The sequence below is a fragment of the Melozone crissalis genome, unplaced genomic scaffold (genome assembly GCF_028551555.1).
Source record: "Melozone crissalis strain CALT ecotype California unplaced genomic scaffold, PUWL_Pcris_2 ptg000008l_1, whole genome shotgun sequence".
NCBI lineage: Eukaryota > Metazoa > Chordata > Aves > Passeriformes > Passerellidae > Melozone > Melozone crissalis.
Window position 1 is genome coordinate 131,230 of NW_026535786.1, and position 14,246 is coordinate 145,475.

At 41.1% G+C, this 14,246-nt stretch overlaps 1 protein-coding gene across 1 annotated transcript; it reads right to left on the reverse strand.

The window, feature by feature from the left end:
- Window positions 1-3,927: 3,927 nt before the first annotated feature.
- LOC128932944 (inhibitor of apoptosis protein-like) lies at window positions 3,928-14,016 on the reverse strand. The gene is made up of 9 exons (XM_054269735.1): window positions 13,916-14,016; window positions 10,537-12,609; window positions 10,328-10,427; window positions 9,042-9,120; window positions 8,435-8,483; window positions 7,240-7,482; window positions 5,855-6,109; window positions 5,664-5,705; window positions 3,928-4,830 (listed from the first exon to the last, which is right to left on the reverse strand). Exons 2-9 carry the CDS (start codon window positions 11,408-11,410, stop codon window positions 4,637-4,639), a joined length of 1,836 nt encoding a protein of 611 aa, XP_054125710.1. The 5' UTR covers window positions 11,411-12,609; window positions 13,916-14,016; the 3' UTR covers window positions 3,928-4,636.
- Between the last annotated feature and the right edge of the window lie 230 nt (window positions 14,017-14,246).

Here is a 14,246-nt window from a genome sequence, read left to right on the forward strand (position 1 = left end):
AACAAGTCTCCTTAAGCCACTGAATGATTGTTCAGTCGTGCTCAGGCTTCACTTTAGACCCATCCCTGTTGAAGAGGGTTGGTGTGTAAGGTTTGACTGTCCTGGTTACTGCTGCCACCAGTGCCTCATGCTGGGCACAGGGGACATGGTGACAGGTGAGGAAAGTCACAGTGGGAACTGCACACAGGTCTGTTGAGGGCTGGGGAACAACTCATCAGGGAAAATGGAAAATGTAACTACTCTGGAACAGATTATTTTCTTAAGCAATAGATTATTCTGACATGCAATGTTGAAGTGGCTATATGGGGGTTTTTCCTTTTTCACATGGACTAAGTAAAACTGTTTCAACTCTAGCAAACCATGGCTAGTGAGGCATCTTAGTAGCTGCTCACCTGAAAAGGGGGTAACAGGGCTGTTTCATTTTTTTACTGCGTTTGAGGGTCGGGGGAGAGAGAGTGATTTGAAGCAACTTTTGTATTTTTTCTTAATTGTATTGTTTGGTGGAATATTACTGGATTTGACTTGAAGAGTTACGGAAACAATTCTTTCATAGAACTGTAATTCCTTACTTTGTAGAAATTAAGATAGTTAAGTGCAACTCAGTTACTGGGATTGTCTCACCTCTACTGTACAGACAAATAAAATTAAATCTTTGGAGTTACAACATTAATTTCAGTTGAATTTTTAATTTATTAGCTGGTTTTGTAATTCCCTCAGTCCTTTCCAGAGTCATAACCATAGCCACTAGTCATTTCATAGCCACTATATATACTTTTAAATGCTAGAATACCAGACCTAGTTCACTTTGCCTAGTTCAATAATTTTTAATTTATTCTGTAATCTAATTACTACTGTAAGTAAAGCAAAACTATGTGCTTAAGACTTCAGAAGTGTCAGTGCAAACATAAAACCAGACCTCCTTTCAGGTGTTTGGAATCTAGACAAAGGGCAGTGCAATTGATGAATTTTACTTTATCTTTGCTTTCCAACAGGAAGTGAAATCCCAGCTTTTTTACTGATTTATAAAGGGAGCTGATGCTAAGGTCATTCAGCCCTTCCTTAACTGAGTTTGCTAATACTTGTAAAGGTGATTCAGTCGTTTCTAGTCCATCCACTGTGTGTGTTTTTCAGTGGTGGTGGCTGAGCAATGCAGTTCCTAATTCCGACTGCCTTAGGAGCCCCTCTGCTGACACCTCAAGGAATTGCATTTACAGGATCCCGTTTTAAGCTGGCATTTGATTCGTTATTGCAGCTCTTTCTATGCAAACATTTTACCCTTCATATTCATGGGTTTGTGCTTCATGCTAAAGTGTTTTTATTTAATACTGCAGGCTGGGGGAGTCACTCACTGACTACGGAACATGGCCAGTTTAGGTTAGCTTTCATAAATGTTACTTTTGCCCTTCAAACGCATCAAGGTCAAGCTTACAGTCACATCTTGGGGCTGCAGTATTCTGCTTTCATCCCACAGGTCTCAGCTCTCCTTTTGCCTGTATTGCAGTACCAAATCATAGCACTTCCAGCTTAATTGGTTTGATGGGGCTCTGCATCAAAGGCTTCAAGGCAATCTGGAAATGTAGTGCTATACTTGTGTTTTTATTTAAAAAAAAAAAAAAAAGCCCATACTGTTAAAGCAAGATCATGTTGCTGTGATAATATTCAGTAACTTGAACATTATCCTTTTGTAAATATTTCATACCTTTCTTCTTTGTTCAGAGCTCTTACCTACTCATGCCACTCCATTTTTACCCTGAAAAGTTACATAGCATTCTTAACAAGCTTTGTTGAAAAAGATGTAAGCAACAATGTGACAGTATTGCCAAAAGCGAAGTGGAAGGCACCAGAGACTGGAAATTGCCTAGAGAACTCAGGAGGTTAAGAATTTAGCTGTGATAGGGAAGCAGAGGGAATGAGAATGGACCTGTGGAGAAAGTAAATGCATTTGTGAGACAGCACTGAAGGAGTTCCAGCTGGTGCTCCTCACAGCTGCTGTGTTATTTCCAAAAATGTTGTGCTCCAGCTGGGAATACTGCTGTGCTCCAGACACAGGATGTATGCAATATTCCTGCTATCTGTATCCCTCAGCAAGACTGATCACTAAACTACAACGATCCTGAAATTCACATCCTCCACGCCCTCTAAGCCTTGCAACCCACGCTGTCACCTCATGACAAGCCATGGGGCTGAAACACTGATGTCCAAGAACTTGAGCTGCTCAGTCAGCAGAGCTGCACAGGATGCTGGGGGTAGGGGCTTTTTTATTGTTTAACCCAGACAGAGCTCTGGGAAAAACTTTCAAAGAAGGAAGTTGATGCAGAACGAAGTGTGAGCATTGTCAGCTGGTTCACAAGTGACAGAAGTCACTTGACCCTCTCCCAGTGGAACACTAGACTGTTACCCATGGTTTAACCTTTTGCCAGGGTTGTTTGCAATGTGCTACAGCCAAGCCTGACTACAGCTTTCTTGGACTAGTCCTAAGGAGACCATAAGGAGACCACAGCATTATCAATCACTGCACCCAGTCATTACAGCAGGGCGTAGCAGAGTCATAACTTACATCAGCCTTCCTGGCAAAACTAGGTCACAGAGTTTTACCCATTAGTTTCTAGATCAGGTTCTTCCACTTCTCAAATATATTCAGGTGCCTAGTGCAGACAGCAGATGCTGTTTGAAGCTGCTATTTGAAGGGATATTCAAACATTCAGTTATGGGCTGTGTTGCAGGACCTGAGGGAGATACACACAGGCATCACAAATGACACTGAGCACTTTTTAAAGCCCTGAATATCCTCTCATCTGATTTATATGTAGTTAATTGCAGTGTCTGAAAACCTTTCACCCTGTACAGTTCTAAAGAATAATGCTTTGCTTAAAAAGTCTGCCTGCCAGTATGTTTATTCCTATCCTCTTCCCTGCTCAGAAACAAGGTGTACCTGCAACTCCACACTCTTCAGGTGAGCCTGACCTCCTCAGCTCCCCTTGCAGGTTCATCTTAATCTTTCGAAAGTACACTTGGTTCTAATATTACTAATTTCTCACCTGGAACAAATCAATGAAATTTCCAGTCCTGAGCTTTCTTACTTAAAACGTTGTCAAAGGTTGTGAAAACTTCTTGTTGCACAAGACAGAAGAGCTTTTAGAGGCATTTCAAAACAAGAAAAGGAAAAGTCCATGAATCAAAGCTGTTTAAAACTCCATGCTAGGTTTGAAACATTTACTTTTTTAGTAATAAAAATAAATGGAAGATATGTACATGTAGTAAAGTTGAACAAAAGTCTACATTTGAAAGAATTACAGCAAGCCACTCTACAGGTAAAGAATCCAGGTCTGGACTGAAGACTCTATTATCCCCAAACTCTGTTATCCACAGTCAGGCTCCAAGTGTGGGCAACTGTGGACTGGAGATGACTGACTTTACATGAGAGCCAGACCAACCGACTCCACCACTGCAGGACCTGCTGCCATTAACCTGGCAGCATTCTTCCCGTGACTGACATGAATCCTTGCAAACTATCTATGAACACCTCTCTTTGGAGGTCTCCACCATGCAAGTCGAGGGATAAAAAGCTGAAAAAGGTAATGAGTCAACCAGTAAGGGAATAGGAGCTCCCAAAATACCAGCTTACAAAACAAAATCCAAGACTTCAGAGGTGCCTGGGAGATCCTATTATTTAACTGCACAATCCCTATAAAGTTCTAAACACAGAAAAGTAGCTTTTACATTTAATCCCTAGCACAGACTGTATAGCTACTCTCGGTCTCATCTTCAAGGCCATGAGGACCAGGATTTCTGTCATTTGAGGAATCAATTCAGAAGGAAGTACCAGATGCTGTTGCGGTTTTGGGGGGCAACTATTTGTTTTTAAATAAAGAGGAAATCACCAAATATCAGGGAAGTTCACTTCTCTGTTCAAAAATGAAAGAAAGACAAATTGAATGAAGTTTTATTGTACTTTTACAGGCAAACAATCCCAAACTTTTGTCAGGAAAAGACAGCATTCTAATCACTGCAGTCTACAGATAAAAGTTAACAATGGCAACAGAGTAAACAAGCCCAAGTTTGAGAAGTAGAAATATTTTAATTCAGTCTTCATAAAAACTATTAGTAATAGACATTACTACACAAGTAATGTATGAAGACATGAAAAAACTTTGGAAGTCCTGCTGTTCCTGCAACAGTTATCCTCTTTTCTCCTTAAGTCGAGAAGAAAGCCAAACCAGAAGTAGCTGAAGTTAATTAACATTAACTATTAATAACAGCAATTTTAGTACATTTCCTCACATCCACATGGAGGAAACTCAAGTGTTATGTCAAGCTCCATTTTAGGAACTTAACAAAAAACTTCTTTGAATAAAAGTGACACTAGTGAAACTACTTTCCCTACTCAGAAAGGAATGCCGCAAAAACCTCACCCTAATATTAAGTTAGTTTTATGAACAAAGAATCTTTAGCACCAAAGGCCTTCTATATATAATTATACACACATCATAATGAGGATACACTTTACTATCACAATACTTTGCTAGGTAGTTGATTAATCCTCTTCTGAACCACAATTTTCCATTCTTAAGATACTGCTGTGTTAAGCTTCAGCAGCTGGAGGATGACAGAGCAAAGACTTTGCAAATTTCCCTCTTTACGAAAGAAAAGTCCGGACTGTGCCTTTTATTGTCCCCCTGCAAATAGGGCATTTCCTAAGGGATGGTGCACATTCTTTGCACACCACTAAGTGACCACAAGGAATAAAAACAATAGAAACTTCTTTGTCCATGCAAACTTTACATGTTCTTTCCTCTTGCAATCTTCTTAATTGTTCTTCCATAGGTAAACCTGGAAAAAACAGTTATATATTTGTCAGTCTGAATATATGTGATCAAAAATATATTTATTTAGAGTGTAGCCATGCCCCTTTTCACCTTTTATTTCCCTACCTGTATTGACTAAATATAGATGGCAGTGAGCATTTTTAGAGCTCAGAGAGTGTCATGCAAAGAACTAATCTGTACTTGTAAATTCTGTGAGATGATGGACAGCCCAGGGGTTGGAGGCCAACCAGTGTTTGCAAATGTTGTACTTTTCTTGGTTGGATATCAGAAACACAAACTCAGCCTGACTGGTGGAAGTGGGCTCTATCCAGGCTCATATACTTTTCTGCAGTTTATTAACAGATTAAACTGCAGGACCAGAGCAAACTCAATCTCATGTCTGACAAGTTTTTATCTACACACCTGTTGGTCAAGCTAGATCTCAGGACACCTATACCCACTCTGAGCACAGAGTGGGTATAGGTAAAAGCAGAGATTATACCTGTTCCAAAATGCTAACCAACTACTCATTCTCCAGTCTTTACCAAATGCTTGAATGCTTCTATCAGGATCAAGTCCAGCATGTGCTTCTTGAATTGCTGAGCCCCAGAAAGCTCTGCATCCTGTGATGTGCAAAAGCATGAGCAAGGCAGAGGATACAGCTTAGAGCTGATAGACTTACTTGCAAGTATGCACATGCACTTATCTTTTGGTTAACTTATTCGGTCTATATTACTAATGTAGAATAAGAGAGAGGGTAAAGCACCAAACTTTTTCTTAACCAAAGTAATTTTCTTTTTTATGTTAGCTGTTTGTTCTACAACAATCTTTAAGATAAGAAGGAAGAATTTAAGGTACCTGAAACATCTTCTGTGGGAACATACTTGATGGTCTTCTCCACTAGAATAAAAGAAAAAAAATCCTTATCATTTAACTAATCTATGTTCAAACAGCATCTGTTTATTTTTCTTTAGACTGTTGTGAGAGCACTGGTAAGACTTTTATAAAAGGGTATCCTTTAAAAACAAAAGGAAACCAGAGAGACATACCAAATAAATCCTTGTAAAGCACAGGGTCACAATCTCGTAGACAGTTCCTGAAGATGCTAGCTGCTTCATTTCCTTTCACTAAAATTGTATCTATCAGTTCCCTTGCCTGCAATGGTATCTGAGTCTTCTGCTTAATAACATCATGCTCAAGTTCTGTTATCACTTTAGCTGACAGTAAACTGCCGAGGATCGGGAGTACACATGTTAAACGCTGGAATAAAGCCATTCGATTCTTCTGGATCAAATACAAATCATCTGGAACATAAGGGGGAATTAGATAAGAGAATTAGGAATACACTACTCCAAGTTGCACTTCTGTTTAACAATAATTGATACATTCTTTAAACTCTACTTGCAACGTTTGCTTTTTACACATCATTAACAAAACACTCAGCAAGTTTTAGTGGTATTCACGTAATGAACAGACTTAAGGAAACCACAACAAGCAGCTTCTGAGCCACTTCCTGCTCCCATCTCTAGGTTAAATGATCAGAGAGGATCTTATGTAACTCTGTATTAGTGAGATCTACACTGTCTGGACGATTGCAAAGAAAAAACTAACACCAACACTAACCCATTGACATGCCAGAGGTTAACTTTTGTCAGTGCTAGGCTGTAAATAAAAGAAAGCTCTTCTATGAAGTGCCCAACACAATTACATACAAGAAAACCAGAAGTACAGCACAACCAGACTCTGGAGACTATTTTAATCCTCTACCATAAACAAGAACAAGAAAATTTCCAGCAGGATTATAATGCTGAATCCATCTATGTTTTTTTGAGAGAAATATAACTAGGAAAGAAGCATGCTTAATTCCATTTATAATTGAGAAGTTTCATTATGCTTCACAGACTCAAAATCAGAATGATTTCTTCAGACTTCAAAACTTACATGGCATTGAAGAAGCAGGAAATGTTAAAGACACATCAAATAAACAAATTGCTGTCACATGGGCTCAGTTAGACAGAAAACAGATCTTTGGCCATCTTAGAGAATCTGAATTTGTAAAAGTTTATGGCCTAGCCTTAAGAGCTGGATATGGTGGCTCCCTGATTCAAGCAGCTTAAAGAGCAGGCAAATTTGGATAAAAAATAGTAGTGTACCAAGTGTTTCATTAACAGCAACATAAAGGCACACAACCGAAAAAAAAAGGCCTTGGAAAGAAGAGATGATTCTGAACCCTTGAACTCTGCTATGAACCATTCTCCTAAAAGGGAATGAAACAATTCTCAAACTGCTGTTCCATACAGGTATCCTGATGCTTTTAGAGAAGCTGATCCTAGCAGCAATTAAATTAAATCACTTAGTGCCTAAAAACAAGTATAAAAACTATACATATTACTAACTGCTTCAGATTCCACTTTTATTTATGCCTGATGCCTACCTGATGCCACTTCTTCCAACTGCTTTTCTTTCTCTTCTTCAATCTTCTCATCTTCAGCCGTGAGCAGATCAGACACAAGATCATTAACAGTCTTGTAGTTTTCTCCAGTGGCCAAGATCTTACTTTGCACTGTTTGCTTTATCAGCTTTCTACTGAATCCCATCTCCAAGGCAGCTTTAACCACAGGTGTGTTCATCATGATTGCATCTTCTGAATGGCTCTCTCCAGGTTCAAAACGAATAACTAATCAAAAAGGAAAATCCTCATGTATAATATAAAGAATAAAATATCCATACAACCCCACAAGTCAGACACATCAACATTACCTACACACATGAACACTGAGCAGTAAAAAGTTTCAAGTGTTTAAGAAGAATTTTTTTAATGTAGTTTTAAAAATGGAAGCCAAGTCATGGATTGAATCCAAGATAAACATCAATCCATGTCAGGCCTTTGTTAAAACCTATGTTAATCCAGAGAAACCACTGAGAATTCCATTGTGTCCTAGCAGCTTTTTTTATATTTAGTTATTTCTAACTTCAGCCTTGAAAAATGGCCTGGGGGTGTGCCAGGGGTGGGGGAGGGAAGTCAGAGTTTATAGTACAAACAATCACTCTATTCCAACTCTTTGTCAGTAATTTGCATTCAATTTAGTAAACACCAGACACATGGGATTCTGAGTCATTGTCTTCAGTCAGCAGGGACTAGGACAGCATAAACCCCCAGAGGGTGAGTGGGTTTTTCCACCATAACTAGCGTCCAGCCTAGAAAGACTTCACTGTATCAGCTTGTCCTATCTTCTTCCTTAACTGCTGCTGCTCAGCTCAGAGCATTTACCTAGTTACCTGCCTAGAGACAGAACTGCATAACTGCATAGCCATGACACCCTCTAGCAACTGCCCCACCAAGCTCAAATACTTGCTTTGCTTAACCCAACCCTGCAATGAAAAAAAAAAAACCAGCAAGCAAGTGTGCGAACCCAAAAATTTCAGTATGAGCTGCCAGTATGAAAATAAGGAAAATTAAAAACAAGATCTCTTAAAGGTGTTTCCTTGGAGCTTGTCAACACAACATGAAAATTATTAAACTTTTAGGAAACAAATCTAAGAACTGGCTCTACAAAGCTAACTCACTTAGCAATCATTAAGTTTGCAAAATGCTGAGGGAGTTTAAAAACATGCTTTAATATACATACTTGGAGGATCAAGGTTTTCATCTACAGGTGGATCAGAAGTCGACAAGAGCTGTAGAACACAAGAGAAGTATGTTGGTATTGAAGCATTGCTTTTCCCTCTAAGTACCTTTCTAACATATTGTCTGTCACCAATCCTGCTAAGCTTCCTACCCATTAGATATTTCACCTGCAGTTACACAAGTGAAAATCTGTGCAAATGTATAATCAACACAAAGCTAGTGCTGACCACTTCCATGAAGAGAAGTCTGGTTACTCTTGCCATAAGAATTACAAATAGAAACATTTCACATTGTCTGTGCCTGACTTCTGAAATAATAATTACTGATCTGCACTATTCAGTGTATAATCAGAATTTCCATCTGCTAACACAAAGGAGATCACTGCCTCATAGGACTCTCCATAAGTAATCTGTAGAGGCTAAACTCTACTAGTCCAAGACTAGCCATGGTTCAGCATCAGCTTCTTTCATGTGCTCATGAAGAGCATTTATGATGTTAGAAACCCAGGAGAAACATACACAGAAATAAGGCAGAAGAATGAACTCAAGGAGAGAACATAGCACTGTTCAACAAAGGAAAACCAAAGTTACAGGACAGTAAAAGTTTACCTGTTCAAGGAGATGGGGGAATCTGGCCTGAATTTGTTCTACAAACTCTCTTCCTTTTACACGAAGCAGATACTCACACCTGAAACATTGACAAAAGTGAATCAAATAATACTTTCTACCTGCCAAAGGAAAAAAAAACATAGAAGAATGAACAAGTTTAAATCCAGTGTAAGTTTCTCTTCTTTCAGAAGAGAAAGAATACTCTTTATTTGAAGCTTGGTGCAGCCTAGTGTCCAGTGACACTTAGATAAAGTTTTTGCATGACATCCAGCTGTCAGTAGGCTTATGTATATAAATGCAGCAGCTTTACATTCTGCTGCCACTTGTGATCAAAAAGGCAAGTCATGAGAAGTGACACTGCGTCAATCACTACAAAACGCAGTGATAAACTGTTTCTATCTTGCATCTCACCATTCTTATCTCCTACTCAAATCATTCAAAAGAAGGACTTTTAACAAAATATAACACTATTATCAAAGCCAGATCTACTTCACTAACACAGGTTTATCACTTATGTACATTTACTGACAGCTTTAACACAGTGAGAAACAACAGTGACATTTAGCCCTACATACATCACATAGTCCAGCAGTAGCTGATAAAATTGCCTATGAAAGCCTAGCTGGAGATCTACAATGAGAAGAACTATTATTAGCTTTCCTGAAATTAAGTGCAGCTATTTCTGTAATGGAGGTGGTGATTTCCATGGGCATAGATAGCAATTAGGTATGAAATTGCCATTTAATTATAGGTGACATTAAAAAGTTATTTCTGTCCTTTTTCCAGTAGAGACATACTAAAGAGCCACTGAAACTTTCTTCACAAGCCCTTCCACATGTAGGAAACGAAACTGCACAAGCAGAAAAACTGGTTCAAGAGCATTCAGCACGGGCACAAAACCATAACCCATGAATTAAACATTCCTTCTACTTCATTCTTCAGCAGCCTTTGCTCCCCTCAATCAGCTTACTGACTGCTTCTCTTACAGAGAAAAGTGTGCTCATTAACAATGCAGCCTCACTTTCTGTTAGTGATCTGGGGATGCAGACAGTTTTTAATAATGAAGGGGAAAGCATTATATGCCATGGTTCATGAAGAAATGTTTTAATTACACCCACCTACACACTTCAGAGCTTTTAGACATACATGCAATACATACATCCAAATGAAAGAGTGAACCTGTACATCAAATAAAGTTAAACAAAACTATTAAGTGCAGTACATATCTGCCAAAATTAAAACAATTAAGAATATGAACAAATTATGATAAAGATTTTGCAAGTTACCTTGGAAACCACTTTGCATGCTCAATCCATGGATCATCTCCAGACTCCCAGCACCTTAACCCACCATCACAGCAAAAACACTTCACATCATCGTTGCGACCTTAAAAAAAAAAAAAGGCAAAATATCTAGCAAACCTTGACACAACTTTCTTGAAGGTAAATCTTGACATAGCAGTATGAATAAAACTGGAGAACTCTGGGTTTCTTACCTACATAGTAAAAGCCAGCATCTGCAAGCTGTTCAGGCTGAACTGGAATTCTGGTTGGCCAATTTATGAATGTTTTAACACGTGCTTCATGGGTCTGCATGCTCACATTTGAAACATTGAAACTCTGCTGCTCTCGGATAAGGTTTTCCACAAAAGGGCAGTTGGGATAGTGTCTCCGATGCTCTGACACAGCATTGTCTTTTGGCTCCCAATTACACAGCTGACCACCACAGGTAAAACAAGCAACTTTGTCTGCTGTCCCCAGGTAATAAAGTCCAGCCTTTGCCAGATCAGTGGGTGAGAGAAACGTCAGTGGCCACGACTGAAAGGTGCGCAGCCTAGCATCTTCTGTCCTCATAGAATGATTGTGAAGCTTAGGGCTCAAGAATGGAAGGTCTTCAGCTGCCCTAGTGGTTACTGGGTCTTGAGGAAAACTGGAAAACGAGCCACTGAAATACCCAACCTGTTCTAAACTTGGAGAGAGTGCTATGGAATGTAGAGACGGTGGGAGACTGTTTGCAACTGAGTGTGGAAAGGCAGAACGAGACGAGAGTCCAACGTTGTTAACTGAAAGCATTCTTTGAACAAAAGTGCAGCTAGGATACAGCTGCTTATGTTTTTCCATAGCATTATCTCCTGGCTGCCAGTTATCCAGTGTCAGGCCACAACTGAAGCACTTAACTTTATCCTGCACGCCCGTGTAATAAAACCCAGCCCGGGCAAGGCTGCGCTCAGACACCGGCGTGTTCATGGGGAAGGTGGAGAAGGTTGACATTCTGTACAGCTCGCAGGACAGGTCATACTTCAGCTCATCACATGGAGCACTCTGCCTCATGATGCTAGCCAAGAAAGGGCTATCTTCCACTATGTTCATAATGGACTGTTTTGGGAAAAATGGGACAAGTCTTCCTCTGGGAGGTAGTTGTGTGCATTAAAGGCAATTTGGAACAAACCCCCCCCACCTGTACAAAAGCAATAAATACTTTAAAGTGTAACTTCAGATGCGCATATGAATAGAACTGACCTCATGATTTAACAGCCTATAAACATTTGGCAAGTTTTTGTACCTTAGTTTAGCAACTGCTTTCAGTGCAAAAGCTTCCCCATCCCATTTTAACATTTGAAGAAAGCATGTTGAAAAGCAATTTCCATTGACTCATATAAGCATCACATCCTTTACTTGTTCTGTGTATTTGGGAGACCAGTAACAATTTGTCAGGCTCGTGGAGGTCAGATCAAAAGAGGAAAAACCAGTGGGTTTATCAAAATCCTTTGTCAATAAAGAAACTAAATTGGGGGGCAATTAAAAGAACAGTGTTCTTATCCAGAACATATGTTAGGTGATTTAAGGACAAGATTTCACCCTAGACAGCTGATAAATATGTAGCTTATACACACACAAAGATTTTAGTTTGTAAAACCTCACTAGGAGGCTGAAAAGAAGGGTTTATCAATTTCAAAGGGCACACAAAAAACAGAGACCCTGAACTGATGTACTAAACGGATCTCAGTATATTTGCTACTACTGAACTCCAAAAAAAACACCTCAAGTTCTGCATATTGCTGTAACAAGGTCTTAAGACTAAAGAAGTTAGTTTACACTCAACTTCACACGTATAGAATATTCAGCTATTAGAGAAACAAATCCTATACACTGTCTCAGACAAGGATGAACTCTCTTTATTAACAAACCTGGGATAGGTTTGTCTACAAGTCAACACCGAATTGACAGAGCACTTCAGTTTTAACCTGGTGCTTTAGTTACAAGAACAGAGTTATCAAATTTAACATTAATTAATTGCTTTGTGTTGAGACATTCTGATGCTTTATATTGTTGAATTAAGTTTTGCCTGTATGCCATGTTTATGGCATACAGAAGCAAACAAACTCTCAGATTTATAAAAAGAATTTGATGCCTTAGTTTCTTTATTTCTGCACAGAACTACCTCCCAGAGGTAAGACCGAAGTCCCTTCTAAGGTGCCTACGCCTCCATATCGGTACTGACTGTCCTCAAGAAGAAACTGTAAGTATCCGTAGTTTAAATCATTCAAATTTTTGTGGCAGAACAAAACCTGTAAGGAAGAAAAAGAGTGTTTTAAAATACACAATGATGAGGCGCATGTAATGTCTATGCAAACAACAATTACACAAACTGAAACAGCACAAGCTTTTTGCAATTATAGACCGTTAAGGGCTTAAAGATCATCTAGTCCCAAGCCTCCTGCCATGGGCAGGGACATCTTCCAGCAGACCAGGCTGCTCAGAGTCACATCCAACCTGGCCGTGAACGTTGTCGCTATTGGGGTGTCCACAACCTCTCTGGGCAATCTGTTCCAGTGTCTCATCACTCTCACAGTAAGGAATTCCTTCCTAATATCCAACATCAATTTCCTCTCTTTCAGTTTGTACCCATTACTGCTTATCCTGTCACTACAGTTCCGGACCAAGAGCCCCTCCCTGGTTTCCCAGCAGACCTTCAGACTCTGGCAGGTTGCTATGAGGTCTCCATGCAACCTTCTCTTCTCCAGGCTGAACAGCCCCAAGTTCCTCTGCCTGTCCAATGTCAGCTAGAAAGTTTCAGGGAGTCAACTTCACACGCTGTGACACAGAGTGATTTCACACACTTCATTTCCCTGTTATTGACGCATATGCAAAACTGTGTAACCCACAAGCAGAATTTTTGGGCAGATGGATTAATCAGGCTACTTAATCACATTAAGTATTACTAAAGGTAAGATTCCATACTAAAGAAGTTGTATCCAGTTCAATTGGTTTAAGCTTGCAAATTCCCAAACAATGAAGACACAGTTTTATAACACTGACGTAAAGAGTACTAGACTTTCTTATCTAGGTAAATCCAATTATATTTGAAGCAAGGACATCGGCAAAACTGAACTTCCCCAAAAATTCAAGGAAGGGCAAGCACAAAGTTCAAAGGGTTTTTATATACGTAGCTATGAATAAATATAAAATTGGATATTTAGCAGTCTGGTCGATCGGTTTTCAAACAGTTTTTCCAGGAAAGATTCTGTCATGATGACACAGCACTGCAGAAATAGCCCCCTGCGCTAAGGCACCAGATCCTGAGCACCAGAGCCCGCACGGCACCCAGCCCCGACAGCGACAGCCCCGCGTTCCACGTCCCGCCCCGGTTCCCGGGCCTCGCTCTCCGCTCCCTCTCCTCCTGCGGGCCCCAGCCCCGCTCCTGAGCGGATTCCAGGGGACAGCCGCGCTCCCATCCAGCGCCGGGGCCACAGCCCGGAGCCCCACAGCTCCTTCAGCCCCCGCCGGCGACGCCAGGCCGGGCACAGGCGCCCCACCCGCCCCGGCAGCCGCGCCCCAGCCCGGTCATACCCGCAGCACCCCCCCCGTACTCACAGCCGCCGAACAGGCCCCCACAGCGGGCCCCAGCAAGGCCCAGCCTATATGCGGGGCCTGGCAGGGCGCGGGGGAGAGGAGCCAGCCCCGCCGGCACCGCCCTCCCCCAAAACTCCCCCTGGGGGCTCCGCCCGGGCGCAGGCACCGCCTGGCGGGGCGGGCACAGCGCCGCCCTCTCCCCGGGCCCGCGGGCGCCGTCGTGGGGGGGTGGGAGGGCTCCGGGCACCAGAGCTCCGCCTCGGCGGGGGCGGATGGCTTTCCGTCAGCGGGGAGCTTGGGTACTTTCCTCGGCTCTCTTCCTCGGGCGGGGGAAACCCGCATGTGCTTCCCG

Coding starts and splice junctions, on each gene's coding strand:
- LOC128932944 (XM_054269735.1), bottom strand. CDS start 11,410: ATGAACATAGTGGAAGATAGCCCTTTCTTGGCTAGCATCATGAGGCAG. Junction 10,428..10,536: donor TGCTGGCTTTTACTATGTAG/GTAAGAAACCCA, acceptor TTTTTTTTTAAG/GTCGCAACGATGATGTGAAG. Junction 8,484..9,041: donor TCCCCCATCTCCTTGAACAG/GTAAACTTTTAC, acceptor TGTGTTCTACAG/CTCTTGTCGACTTCTGATCC.